This window comes from Plodia interpunctella, chromosome 19 (genome assembly GCF_027563975.2).
Source record: "Plodia interpunctella isolate USDA-ARS_2022_Savannah chromosome 19, ilPloInte3.2, whole genome shotgun sequence".
NCBI classification, from domain to species: domain Eukaryota; kingdom Metazoa; phylum Arthropoda; class Insecta; order Lepidoptera; family Pyralidae; genus Plodia; species Plodia interpunctella.
The window spans coordinates 21,872-36,761 of NC_071312.1; the positions used below are offsets into that span (position 1 = coordinate 21,872).

The following is a 14,890-nucleotide window of genomic DNA, read 5'->3' on the forward strand; positions in this document are numbered from 1 at the left end:
GAGCTAGGGGCCGACAGCTTGGCCGCCCTCGCTGGCGCCGCCCTGGGGGGAACCTAACCTAACCTAACCTAACCTAACCTAACCTAACCTAACCTAACCTAACCTAACCTAACCTAACCTAACCTAACCTAACCTAACCTAACCTAACCTAACCTAACCTAACCTAACCTAACCTAACCTAACCTAACCTAACCTAACCTAACCTAACCTAACCTTTTTTTTTTTTTTTTTTTTTTTTTTTTTTTTTTTTGTTTTCGCAGGGGAATGCATTTACGCACTGAGTGTGGGACTCCTGGGCACGGCCCAGACTACCCACTAAACCCCTGCGGATGCCATCGGCCGCTTTACAAAGAGGCGCCTCGGATCTAACTAGCACAAGGCGCCTCAGCGACTGGCCGGTCTCTTTTACCAGAGACCGGACTCTCCACTCTCAGGGGCCCTCCGACATCTGGAGGACCCCTGCCGCCGGGTGGGACCTCTGTCCCACCGATTCGGGGGGGCGCCCGCAGGCGCGCCCCCAACCACCAAGGCGAGCCGCATGCCATCCAGTCCGGAAGCAGACCGGAGGCAGCGGCTCTCCGTCTTATTCGGCCGCAGAGGATAGGGACAGCGGCGCACCGTAATACCGGCAGTCCTCCTCCTCTGCGGCCCCACCGACCACCATGCCTGCGCCATGGCCGCGCCTCATTCGGCCGCAGAGGATAGGGACAGCGGCGCACCGTAATACCGGCAGTCCTCCTCCTCTGCGGCCCCACCGACCACCATGTTTGCGCCATGGCCGCGCCTGGTCGCGGAGGATAGGGAGAGCGGCGCACCGTAATACCAACCCCTCCTCTTCCCCCGCGACCCCTACCACGGCTGTAAGAGTAGAGGGCTTAGCCCCCTTCTCTCACAGCCACTGAGCCAATTGGCTCTCCAACCTGGGTTACCCGACATGGGTAACCCACCACCAGTTGCCAGGACATTTGCCAACGGCTAACAAGACCCCTAAACGGGGAGTTATTAACCGTCGCCCAGGGTGCACCAGCCCAATAACTTGTCAGCCGCCGCTATCACCGAATCAAAGATCAAGTGACAGAAGCAAACCTTCAAATCATCGAGCCAACGTGGAGGTTTCCTGACAGTAGCACCCCAAACCTAACCTAACCTAACCTAACCTAACCTAACCTAACCTAACCTAACCTAACCTAACCTAACCTAACCTAACCTAACCTAACCTAACCTAACCTAACCTAACCTAACCTAACCTAACCTAACCTAACCTAACCTAACCTAACCTAACCTAACCTAACCTAACCTAACCTAACCTAACCTAACCTAACCTAACCTAACCTAACCTAACCTAACCTAACCTAACCTAACCTTTTTTTTTTTTTTTTTTTTTTGTTCTCGCAGGAGGAAACCCATTTACGGGCGACCCAGGGGAAAAACATCTCCCCCGGAGTGTGGGGCTCCCAGGCCGCTGCCGGCCCGGACTACCCACTAAAACCTCCTGCGGCGTTTTCCATCCGACCGTTAGTGGGGGCGCCATGGGATCGCGGACATTTCACCACGACGCCCCCCGGTTCTGCCTCGCCAGGCGTCCTCACCGTAGCAGACGACGGGCGAAACGTGCCCGCCGCCTGCCACGTCTGCCTCTCCTGTTCAGAGGGGCGTTGGCTTGCGCCTCACGCTCCCTCTCGGCGGCCTCCTTCTGCGACATGACAGCCTCGCAGAAGGAAGCCACCGCATCCCAACACCTTTCGCTGCACAGCATCTTTTCTACGACACTGTGCAGCGCAAGGTCCACTCCTCCCAACTCCACAATGAGTTCTACCCTTTCCCCCGCCCACCTTTCGCAGTCTGCCAGAGTGTGTTGTGCCGTGTCATCCGGCTCCCCACACTCATGGCAGACCGCGCTCTCCTCCCTTCCAATCCTGTGCAGGTAATGACCGAAGCACCCGTGTCCGGTCATTACCTGCGTCAGCCTATAGGTCAGCTGGCCGTGGCCTCTTCCAACCCAATCTGCGAGCGATGGCAGGAGCGCCCCAATGGTTCTTACACCATATGGGGAGTTTTCAAGCTCAACTTTCCATCGCTCGCGCAGTCTATCCACGGCCAGCTGCCTGACCGCCCTCATTTCCCTGGGAGCGAGCCTGATCCCAAGTGACCTGCACCTGGCCCGCTCCCGGTACACCTCAGTCTGTACCTGGGCCTCCAGTTCCCATGGCGGGGTTCCAGCAAGAGCGCAAGCTGCTGCCCAAGCCACCGTCACATAGGCCCGGGCAATGCGATTGGCCACCACTTTTTGTGGCCTACGCAGCCGGGCCTTATTGGCTGTGGAGAGCCTGTCCGACCAGATCGGTGCCCCGTACAGCGCCATGCTGCGGGTAACACCCGCATACAGCTGGCGGCACGAGGCGCCAGGCCCTCCGACGTTGGGCAGCAGACGGCTCATTGCCGACGCTGCGCCTATTACTCGGGGAGCCAATTGACGAAAGTGCTCCCCGAAGTCCCAGCGTGAGTCCAGGATGATGCCCAGGTACTTTAAGTACGGCTTCACCTGGACTCTCTCCCCGCCAATGGGAACGCATTCATTTGAGGGCGGTCTCCAGCTCCTCTTCCTCCCGAAGGCGATGACCTCGCATTTTGTGAGGGCCACCCTTAGTCCCAGCATCCTGATGCGTGTGAGCATCAGGTCTGCCGCGACCGCCGCAGCCCTAAGGGTGCTCTCCAACTGCTCCCCCCGGACAGCCACCATTGTGTCGTCTGCATAGCAGATAACTATTGTCCGGGGGGGTAGGGCCGCGCGGATGGCCCAATCGTAGCCGACGTTCCACAGCAGGGGGCCTAAAACCGAACCCTGGGGAACGCCGCAGGTCATCGCCCTCGACTTCCTTCCTTCTTTGTCCTCGTAGAGCACCTCCCTGCCTGTTAGGTAGTGCCCTACGAGGTTCCTTAGATAGAGGGGCACTCCGTGATACCGGAGCGCCTCCTCTATCACTTCATAAGGGAGGGAGCCGAAGGCGTTCGCTATATCAAGCGATACGCCCACGGCCCCTCCCCCTCTCCCAATTGCTTCCTCCGAGAATGCCCTCAAGGCCCCGATGGCGTCAATGGTGGACCGCCCCTTTCGAAAACCATATTGGCAGTCCGACACATTGGGTCCATCGTTTTCCAGATGCTGGGCAATTCGGGCCGCCACAATACGTTCCAGTAGTTTGCCCGTCTCGTCCAGCATCAGGAGGGGCCTCCACCCCGAAGGAGAGTCCTCAGGCCGGCCTTCTTTTCTAATAAGGACAAGCCGGCCTTCTTTCCACGGCTTTGGGAACCGCCCCGTCGACAAGCAGTCGTCGAACAGCTCTCTGAGGCGGCTCCCAATGTGTTTCGCCGCCACCGGGAGTATGGGACCAGGGACCCCGTCTGGGCCTGGGGCCTTTCTGCGGCCCTCCAGACGCTTTAGTCCCCAGTCAAACTCCTCGTCCGTCACCGGTGGCACGCTCGCCGTGGTGGACTCCCGTTCAGGGGCCGACATCCTCGGAGGGACAAATTCCTCAGCAGAGGGGAACAGGCCTTCCACGATCCGCTTGAGGAGGTCCGGTTCCATGGAGGCCGTGGGGGGGGCGTATCGCAGTTTGTTGCGAACAGTCCTGTATGGCCTCCCCCATGGGTCCCTGTCGAGCGTGGCCAAGAACTCCTTGTAAGCGTCGTCCTTGGCCTTGGCTATCGCAGCCGACAGGGTCCTTTTGGCCTCCTGGAGAGCGAGGTGCAGCCGCGCCTCCTCTCCGTCAACGACATTACGCCGCCGTCTGCAACGCGTATATTCGCGTCTGGCTCGGTTACTGGCGGATCGGAGAGCAGCAATCTCTTCCGACCACCAGTGAACCGCCGTTTTTGCAGCCGGCGGCCCGGACCTCCTCATCGAAGCGTCGCAAATTCGCGTGAGCGACGCACGAAGGCCTGTTGCCCTCTCATCCACACCAAGGGAACGGCTTGGTGTGGGTCTTGTCCAGGCTTCAGTCATGGCCGCCTCCTCAGCCAGGTCCCTGTCGAGGCTAGCCAGACACCATCTCGGGAACCCCCGGTCCCGCCCCCTCAAGCCCTGTACGGGCTGCTGGGGCCTGTTGGAGACCCCCATTCGGATGTACCTGTGGTCCGAGAGGGTCTCCACGTCCTCCAGGACACGCCAGTCCACGACACGCGCGGCAATGACGGGGCTCGCGAAGGATATGTCGACAATCGACGCCCCGTTCCGCCGCACGCATGTGTCGACGTTGCCCCGGTTTAGGACTTCAAGCCCCAATCCCACAGCCCAATCGTACAGGGCCTCTCCCCTCGGATCGTCGACAGGAGAGCCCCAAGCCGAGTGCTTGGCGTTGAGGTCTCCCATCAGTAGCACCGGTGCTGGCGCCGCTCTCCCTATTACCTCACCCACCCTCTCGAGAAAGTCCTCGAAGGCACGCAGCGGCCTATTGGGGGAGAAGTATGCCGCAACTATGGCAAACTCCCCCCATTTTGCCGCCGCGTATCCCGGACCGCTATCGATTCTCGAGAGAGGTGGGCGATCCCCAGTTCGGGGAGAGGTAATTGCCACCAGCCCGTCCGTGTCTCCGATCCAAGTAGGAAGGGGGGGGACACAATACGGTTCCACCACGACGGCAGCACCAATGGCCCACTCCGCCACGTGCTGGACTAGGAGGTCCTGTGCACGGGCGCAGTGGTTAATGTTGGCCTGCAGCACCTCTGCCTGTTGCGGAGACCCGCCTGGCATTAGTGCTCCATCGTGGTGCCCTCAGGGGTTCCCTTGTTTGGGGGGGCCAGTTTGCCCCGTGTGCGCGGCGGATTGCACGAGGGGCCGCCCATAACGTGTTTGGCGACCAACTTGTGCGCAAAGCACACCGCGCACCAGGGTTCACTGGCCTCGCACGCGGACGAGACGTGCCCCGCTTTGCCACAGCGATGGCATAACTCGGACCTGTCCACCGGGGACGGGCAGAGGGCTCTAGTGTGGCCAATGCCCATGCACCGGAAACACCGCATGGGCAAGGCCTCCAGCCCCCTGACCTTGGCGGCCGTCCAACCAACAAGGAGACGCCCCTCGTCTATGAGGGCGTTGGCAGCCGCCACAGGGCAGGTGATGATCACCGACGCCGTCATATCCGGCGCCATGCGAATATTTCCCACCCTGACTTGTCCCGGTAGACATTTTCCCGCCCTCGCTGTGGCCTCTTTTAGGGCCTCCGGCGTTACTCCCTCATCAAGGCCAGAGACCCTGATTTGTGCCGCTTTAAACGGCCTCGTCACCTCCGCTTCTCCTCCAATGACCTCCCGGAGCTTCTCTGCGAGGCTGTCCGCTGCAGCCCCGCTGTTAGCTCCGGGTATTTCAATTATACGAGCCCCCGTTGCCGTGCCACGCACAGCTGACACATGGTCCACCCCTATCGACGAAAGGTCGATGGTGGTGGCCCTCGTTATCACCGCTCGGTAATCCATTTTGGATTCCGGCTTGAGGGTCACCACCACCGCCGAAGTCTTAGGTGGGGTGAACCTAATCTTTTTAGGCGGCTGTGCGCTCGCCTTGGGGGCCTTCACTGGGGTAGGCTCAGGCTGGGCAGAAGGGGAGGGTTTGTTCCCCTTCTTTTTCCCCCTTCTAACCACCTCAGCCCACCCCTGTTCACCTTCCTGAGGCGGAGGTACAACGGCAGGTACCTCGGCAGGCGCCTGGGCCTGCACCGTCGCTTGTTTGGGCTGCTTTTTAGCCGGGGCGGCTTTGGGTGCAGGCCCAGGTCGTGCTGGGGGCATGAGAGTAGCCCCCGCAGCTGCACCAGCGTAGCTCCGTCCCGTTCCTGGGGCCGGTGTACCAGGTGGGGCCTCCTTCCTCCTCTCGTCGGCTGCGAGTGGCGGCCGAACGATCGGTTCCGGGGCCAGGATGCCCCTCTTCTCCGCCTCCTTGAGGCGGTCATTCACCATACCCCCCAGCCTGAGGAATATGTCCCTCTCAAAGGACTCCTTCCATTCGGAAAGGAGTCCCCTGATGTCCTCGAGCGAGGGGGCTCCCGCCGCTGGATGGGCCTCGTTCAGCGCCGACGACGTGCGCTCGGCAAAGGCCGTGCGCAGGGCCTTCGTCTCCTGCTGGAGGAGCGAAAGCTGCTCCCGCATTCTCTTATTGTCCGCTCTGAGAATGCGGACAGCCTCCGACTCCTCACACTGGGCCTCAATTTTGCCCGCTGCCACGATTATATCATGGCAGGCCTCATTCATGGCCCGCCATGCCGTCCCCTTCAGGTTGCCGGACTTTCCGGCCTCCGCCAGCACCTTCTGGGCAGCCGCCCTCACCACCTCAAGGTGCTCGTCCACGAGGCACCTTTTTCCGCTCTCCTCGCTGGCCTTCAAAAACTTGCTGGTACCAGCCCTGTCCAGCTCGCGTTCAAATTCGGCGTAATCCGCCGAAAGATCGCGGAGCCTCTCCCTTGCCTCGGCCGTCCCGGAATAGGATCCCCGACGAGCAGCCCGGCCCCTCGTGACAGAGGAAAGCTTATTGGAGGCCCTTTCAGCCTCCTCAACATCCTCCGAAGCTTTCCTCTTTGGGGCTTGACCCCGCTGCTTCCCGCCTAGCTTAACATCCGGGAGCCAGACTGACCCGTCCGAGTCGGCGTCGGAAAAGTAGAGCGACTCCGATCGACTAATCGCCGTCTTCTCGCTCTCCCCCACACTCATCCCCTCCTCTTTATTCCCCCCAGTTGATCTCTTCCCCCTTGGGGTCAGAGACCTTCCCCTCGAAGCTTTGGCCACGTTCCTACCCATGTTGGGCCAGAAGTGACCAAGTCAAACAAAATTGGCCCCTAAAGGGGCAAAAACAAGGCAAAATCCACAGACAGGGGGCAGCAATTGGCCCCTGCCTGGTTGCAAAAAGTTGAGCTACCCCGCACCAGCGGTCTGGTAGCTGTGGTCAACAGCACAACCTTACTTTTTGCAAAAAAGAATAGGATCCTGCCAGTGCCTCAACTCCACAAGGAGCCAAGACACTGAACCCGTCAAAAACAAAACCAAAAGAAAACTCTTGATGCCAAAAACCACCAAGACACCTCAAATTGCACTCAACACAACCTCAGCGCACTTAATACACTTCAGTATCAGCACTACACCTCAGTATCAGCACTACACCTCAGTATCAGCACTACCCTCAGTATCAGCACTACAACCTAACCTAACCTAACCTAACCTAACCTTTTTTTTTTTTTTTTTTTTTTTTTTTTTTTTTTTTTTTTTTTTTTTTTTTTGTTCTCGCAGGAGGAAACCCATTTACGGGCGACCCAGGGGAAGAACATCTCCCCCGGAGTGTGGGGCTCCCAGGCCGCTGTCGGCCCAGACTACCCACTAAAACCTCCTGCGGCGTTTTCCAACCGACCGTTGATGGGGGCGCCATGGGATCGCGGACATTTCACCACGACGCCCCCCGGTTCTGCCTCGCCAGGCGTCCTCACCGCAGCAGACGACGGGCGAATCGTGCCCGCCGCCTGCCACGTCTGCCTCTCCTGTTTAGAGGGGCGTTGGCTTGCGCCTCACGCACCCTCTCAGCGGCCTCCTTCTGCGACATGACAGCCTCGCAGAAGGAAGCCACCGCATCCCAGCACCTTTCGCTGCACAGCATCTTTTCTACGACGCTGTGCAGCGCAAGGTCGTCTCCTCCCATCTCAACCACGAGGACCACTCTCTCCTCTGCCCACCTTTCGCAGTCTGCCAGAGTGTGTTGTGCCGTATCATCCGGCTCCCCACACTCATGGCAGACCGCGCTCTCCTCCCTTCCAATCCTGTGCAGGTAATGACCGAAGCACCCGTGTCCGGTCATTACCTGCGTCAACCTATAGGTCAGCTGGCCGTGGCCTCTTCCAACCCAATCTGCGAGCGATGGCAGGAGCGCCCCAATGGTTCTTACACCATATGGGGAGTTTTCAAGCTCAACTTTCCATCGCTCGCGCAGTCTATCCACGGCCAGCTGCCTGACCGCCCTCATTTCCCTGGGAGCGAGCCTGATTCCAAGTGACCTGCACCTGGCCCGCTCCCGGTACACCTCTGTTTGTACCTGGGCCTCCAGTTCCCATGGCGGGGTTCCGGCAAGAGCGCAAGCCGCTGCCCAAGCCACCGTCACATAGGCCCGGGCGATGCGATTGGCCACCACTTTTTGTGGCCTACGCAGCCGGGCCTTATTGGCTGTGGAGAGCCTGTCCGACCAGATCGGTGCCCCGTACAGCGCCATGCTGCGGGTAACACCCGCATACAGCTGGCGGCACGAGGCGCCAGGCCCTCCGACGTTGGGCAGCAGACGGCTCATTGCCGACGCTGCACCTATTACTCGGGGAGCCAATTGACGAAAGTGCTCCCCGAAGTCCCAGCGTGAGTCCAGGATGATGCCCAGGTACTTTAAGTACGGCTTCACCTGGACTCTCTCCCCGCCAATGGGAACGCATTCGTTTGAGGGCGGTCTCCAACTGCGCTTCCTCCCGAAGGCGATGACCTCACATTTGCTAAGGGCCACCCTTAGTCCCAGCATCCTGATGCGTGTGAGCATCAGGTCTGCCGCGACCGCCGCGGCCCTAAGGGTGCTCTCCAACTGCTCCCCCCGGACAGCCACCATTGTGTCATCCGCATAGCAGATGACTATTGTCCGGGGGGGTAGGGCCGCGCGGATGGCCCAGTCGAAGCCGACGTTCCACAGCAGGGGGCCTAAAACCGAACCCTGGGGAACGCCACAGGTCATCGCCCTCGACTTCCTTCCCTCTTTGTCCTCGTAGAGCACCACCCTTCCTGTTAGGTAGTGCCCTACGAGGTTCCTTAGATAGAGGGGCACTCCGTGATACCGGAGCGCCTCCTCTATCACTTCATAAGGGAGGGAGCCGAAGGCGTTCGCGATATCAAGCGATACGCCGACAGCCCCTCCCCCTCCTCCAATTGCTTCCTCCGAGAATGTCCTCAAGGCCCCGATGGCGTCAATGGTGGACCGCCCCTTTCTAAAGCCATATTGGCAGTCCGACACATTGGGCCCAGTGTTTTCCAGATGCTGGGCGATTCGGGCTGCAACAATGCGCTCCAGCAGCTTTCCCGTCTCGTCCAGCATCAGGAGGGGCCTCCATCCCGAAGGAGAGTCCTCAGGCCGGCCTTCTTTCCTGATAAGGACAAGCCGGCCTTCTTTCCACGGCTTTGGGAACTGCCCCGTCGACAAGCAGTCGTCGAACAGTTCTCTGAGGCGGCTCCCAATGTGCTTCGCCGCCACCGGGAGTATAGGACCAGGGACCCCGTCTGGGCCTGGGGCCTTTCTGCGGCCCTCCAGACGTTTTAGTCCCCAGTCAAATTCCTCATCAGTCACCGGTGGCACGCTCGCCGTGGTGGACTCCCGTTCAGGGGCCGACATCCTCGGAGGGACAAACTCCTCAGCAGAGGGGAACAGGCCTTCCACGATCCGCTTGAGGAGGCCCGGTTCTATGGAGGCCGTGGGGGGGGCGTATCGCAGTTTGTTGCGTACGGTCCTGTATGGCCTCCCCCATGGGTCCCTGTCGAGCGTGGCCAAGAACTCCTTGTAAGCGTCGTCCTTGGCCTTGGCTATCGCAGCCGACAGGGTCCTTTTGGCCTCCTGGAGAGCGAGGTGCAGCCGCGCCTCCTCTCCGTCAACGACATTACGCCGCCGTCTGCAACGCGTATACTCGCGTCTGGCTCGGTTACTGGCGGATCGGAGAGCAGCAATCTCTTCCGACCACCAGTGAACCGCCGTTTTTGCAGCCGGCGGCCCGGACCTCCTCATCGAAGCGTCGCAAATTCGCGTGAGCGACGCTCGAAGGCCTGTTGCCCTCTCGTCCACACCAAGGGAACGGCTTGGTGTGGATCCAATCCATGCCTCAGTCATGGCCGCCTCCTCAGCCAGGTCCCTGTCGAGGCTAGCCAGACTCCATCTCGGGAACCCCCGGTCGCGCCCCCTCAAGCCCTGCACGGGCTGCTGGGGCCTGTTGGAGACCCCCATTCGGATGTACCTGTGGTCCGAAAGGGTCTCCACGTCCTCCAGGACACGCCAGTCCACGACACGCGCGGCAATGACGGGGCTCGCGAAGGATATGTCGACAATCGACGCCCCGTTCCGCCGCACGCATGTGTCGACGTTGCCCCGGTTTAGGACTTCAAGCCCCAAACCCACAGCCCAGTCGTACAGGGCCTCTCCCCTCGGATCGTCGACAGGAGAACCCCAAGCCGAGTGCTTGGCGTTGAGGTCTCCCATCAGTAGCACCGGTGCTGGCGCCGCTCTCCCAATCGCCTCACCAACCCTCTCGAGAAAGACCTCAAAGGCACGCAGCGGCCTGTTGGGGGAGAAGTATGCCGCAACTATGGCAAACTCTCCCCATTTTGCCGCCGCGTATCCCGGGCCACAATCAATTCTCGAGAGGGGTGGGCGATCTCCAGTTCGAGGAGAGGTGATCGCCACCAGCCCGTCTGTGTCTCCGATCCAAGTAGGAAGGGGGGGGACGCAATACGGTTCCACCACGACGGCAGCACCAATGGCCCACTCCGCCACGTGCTGGACTAGGAGGTCCTGTGCACGGGCGCAGTGGTTAATATTGGCCTGCAACACCTCTGCCTGTTGCGGAGACCCGCCTGGCATTAGTGCTCCATCGTGGTGCCCTCAGGGGTTCCCTTGTTTGGGGGGGCCAGTTTGCCCCGTGTGCGCGGGGGATTGCACGAGGGGCCGCCCATAACATGTTTGGCGACCAGCTTGTGCGCAAAACACACCGCGCACCAGGGTTCACTGGCCTCGCACGCGGACGAGACGTGCCCCGCTTTGCCACAGCGATGGCATAACCCAGACCTGTCCACCGGGGACGGGCAGAGGGCTCTAGTGTGGCCAATGCCCATGCACCGGAAACATCGCATGGGCAAGGCCTCCAGCCCCCTGACCTTGGCGGCCGTCCAACCAACAAGGAGACGCCCCTCGTCTATGAGGGCGTTGGCAGCCGCCACAGGGCAGGTGATGATCACCGACGCCGTCATGTCCGGCGCCATGCGAATGTTCCCCACCCTGACTTGTCCCGGCAGACATTTCCCCGCCCTCGCTGTGGCCTCAGTCAGGGCCTCCGGCGTTACACCCTCATCAAGGCCAGAGACCCTGATTTGTGCCGCTTTAAACGGCCTCGTCACCTCCGCCTCTCCACCAATGATCTCCCGGAGCTTCTCTGCGAGGCTGTCCGCTGCAGCCCCGCTGTTAGCTCCGGGTATTTCAATAATGCGGGCCCCCGTTGCCGTGCCGCGAACAGCCGACACATGGTCCACCCCTATCGACGATAGGTCGATGGTGGTGGCCCTCGTAATTACCGCACGGTAATCCAGCTTGGATTCCGGCTTGAGAGTCACCACCACCGCCGAAGTCTTGGGAGGGGTGAATTTTATCTTTTTTGGCGGCTGTACGCTCGTCTTGGGGGCCACCGCTTGGGTAGGCTCCGGCTGGGCAGAGGGGGAGGATTTCTTATTCCTCTTCTTTTTCCCCTTTCTGACCACCTCAGCCCACCCTTGTTCGCCTTCTTGAGGCGGAGGCAATTCAGCAGGTGGCTCGGTAGATACCTGGGCCTGTGCCGTCGCTTGTTTGGGCTGCTTCTTCGCTGGAACAGCTTTAGGTGCAGGCCCAGGTCGTGCTGGGGGCATCAGGGTAGCCCCCGCGGCTACGCTGGCATAATTTTTCCCAGTTTTTGGGGCCAGCGCTTCGACCTCCTTGGTCTTCTTGTCGGCCGCAAGAGGCGGCCGAACAATCGGCTCCGGGGCCAGGAAGCCTCTCTTCTCAGCCTCCTTAAGGCGGTCGCTGACCATTCCCCCCAGCCTGAGGAACACATCTCTCTCAAATGACTCCTTCCATTCGGATAGGAGTCCCTTGATGTCCTCAAGCGAGGGGGTTCCCGCCGCTGGTTGGGCCTCCTTCGGCGCCGACGACGTGCGCTCGGCAAAGGCCGTGCGCAGGGCCTTCGTCTCCTGCTGGAGGAGCGAAAGCTGTTCCCGCATTCTCCTGTTATCCGCTCTGAGTATGCGGACAGCCTCCGACTCCTCACACTGGGCCTCAATTTTGCCCGCTGCCACGATTATATCATGGCAGGCCTCATTCATGGCCCGCCATGCCGTCCCCTTCAGGTTGCCGGATTTTCCGGCCTCCGCCAAAACCTTCTGGGCAGCCGCCCTCACCACCTCGAGGTGCTCGTCCACGAGGCACCTCTTCCCGCTCTCCTGGCTGGCCTTCAAATACTTGCTGGTACCAGCCCTGTCCAGCTCGCGTTCAAATTCGGCATAATCCGCCGAAAGATCGCGAAGCCTCTCTCTTGCCTCGGCCGTCCCAGAATACGAGCCCCGACGAGCAGCCCGGCCCCTCGTGGCAGAGGAAAGCTTGTTGGAGGCCCTTTCAGCCTCCTCAACACCCTCCGAAGCTTTCCTCTTTGGGGCTTGACCCCGCTGCTTCCCGCCTAACTTAACATCCGGGAGCCAGACTGACCCGTCCGAGTCGGCGTCGGAAAAGTAGAGCGACTCCGATCGGCTAATCGCCGTCTTCTCGCTCTCCCCCACACTCATCCCCTCCTCTTTATCCCCCCCAGTTGATCTCTTCCCCCTTGGGGTCAGAGACCTTCCCCTCGAAGCTTTGGCCACGTTCCTACCCATGTTGGGCCAGAAGTGACCAATTCAAAATAAATTAGCCCCAAATGGGGCAAAAACAAGCAAAATCCACAGACAGGGGGCAGCAATTGGCCCCTGCCTGGTTACAAAAAGCTAAGCTACCCCGCACCAGCGGTCTGGTAGCTGTGGTCAGAAGCACAACCTTGCTTTTTGTATAGAAGGATAGGATCTCGCCAGTGCCCCAACTCCACAAGGAGCCAAGACACTGAACCCGTCAAAAACAAAACCAAAAGAAAAACTCTTGGTGCCAAAAACCACCAAGACAAGACACCCCAAATTGCACTCAACACAGCCTCAGCGCACTTGATACACCTCAGTAATACTAATACACCTCAGTAATACTAATACACCTCAGTAATACTAATACACCTCAGTAATACTAATACACCTCAGTAATACTAATACACCTCAGTAATACTAATACACCTCAGTAATACTAATACACCTCAGTAATACTAATACACCTCAGTAATACTAATACACCTCAGTAATACTAATACACCTCAGTAATACTAATACACCTCAGTAATACTAATACACCTCAGTAATACTAATACACCTCAGTAATACTAATACACCTCAGTAATACTAATACACCTCAGTAATACTAATACACCTCAGTAATAGACTTCAAGACCTACATCAAGGCTACACCCACAGTTAATGACAACAATCCCACAGTTAATGACAACAATCCCACAGTTAATGACAACAATCCCCACAGTTAATGACAACAATCCCACAGTTAATGACAACAATGCCACAGTTAATGACAACAATCCCACAGTTAATGACAACAATCCCACAGTTAATGACAACAATCCCACAGTTAATGACAACAATCCCCACAGTTAATGACAACAATCCCCACAGTTAATGACAACAATCCCCACAGTTAATGACAACAATCCCACAGTTAATGACAACAATCCCACAGTTAATGACAACAATCCCCACAGTTAATGACAACAATCCCCACAGTTAATGACAACAATCCCCACAGTTAATGACAACAATCCCACAGTTAATGACAACAATCCCACAGTTAATGACAACAATCCCACAGTTAATGACAACAATCCCACAGTTAATGACAACAATCCCCACAGTTAATGACAACAATCCCCACAGTTAATGACAACAATCCCACAGTTAATGACAACAATCCCACAGTTAATGACAACAATCCCCACAGTTAATGACAACAATCCCCACAGTTAATGACAACAATCCCCACAGTTAATGACAACAATCCCACAGTTAATGACAACAATAACCTAACCTAACCTAACCTAACCTAACCTAACCTAACCTAACCTAACCTAACCTAACCTAACCTAACCTAACCTAACCTAACCTAACCTAACCTAACCTAACCTAACCTAACCTAACCTAACCTAACCTAACCTAACCTAACCTAACCTAACCTAACCTAACCTAACCTAACCTAACCTAACCTAACCTAACCTAACCTAACCTAACCTAACCTAACCTAACCTAACCTAACCTAACCTAACCTAACCTAACCTAACCTAACCTAACCTAACCTAACCTAACCTAACCTAACCTAACCTAACCTAACCTAACCTAACCTAACCTAACCTAACCTAACCTAACCTAACCTAACCTAACCTAACCTAACCTAACCTAACCTAACCTAACCTAACCTAACCTAACCTAACCTAACCTAACCTAACCTAACCTAACCTAACCTAACCTAACCTAACCTAACCTAACCTAACCTTTTTTTTTTTTTTTTGTTTTCGCAGGGGAATGCATTTACGCACTGAGTGTGGGACTCCTGGGCAGCTAATCGGCCCAGACTACCCACTAAACCCCTGCGGATGCCATCGGCCGCTTTTTACAAAGAGGCGCCTCGGATCTAACTAGCACAAGGCGCCTCAGCGACTGGCCGGTCTCTATCCCCAGAGACCGGACTCTCCACTCTCAGGGGCCCTCCGACATCTGGAGGACCCCTGCCGCCGGGTGGGACCCTTGTCCCACCGATTCAGGGGGGCGCCCGCAGGCGCGCCCCCAACCACCAAGGCGAGCCGCACGCCATCCAGTCCGGAAGCAGACCGGAGGCAGCGGCTCTCCGTCTTATTCGGCCGCAGAGGATAGGGACAGCGGCGCACCGTAATACCGGCAGTCCTCCTCCTCTGCGGCCCCACCGACCACCATGCCTGCGCCATGGCCGCGCCTCATTCGGCCGCAGAGGATA

General features: G+C 58.1%; 2 protein-coding genes across 2 annotated transcripts; both read right to left on the reverse strand.

Annotated features, from left to right (window-relative positions):
* Positions 1-4,749: 4,749 nt before the first annotated feature.
* Positions 4,750-6,783, reverse strand: LOC128678460 (uncharacterized). The gene has a single exon (XM_053760035.1). It carries the CDS (start codon positions 6,781-6,783, stop codon positions 4,750-4,752), a length of 2,034 nt encoding a protein of 677 aa, XP_053616010.1.
* A 3,840-nt stretch (positions 6,784-10,623) lies between these two features.
* Positions 10,624-12,654, reverse strand: LOC128678461 (uncharacterized). Its single transcript, XM_053760036.1, has one exon. It carries the CDS (start codon positions 12,652-12,654, stop codon positions 10,624-10,626), a length of 2,031 nt encoding a protein of 676 aa, XP_053616011.1.
* Between the last annotated feature and the right edge of the window lie 2,236 nt (positions 12,655-14,890).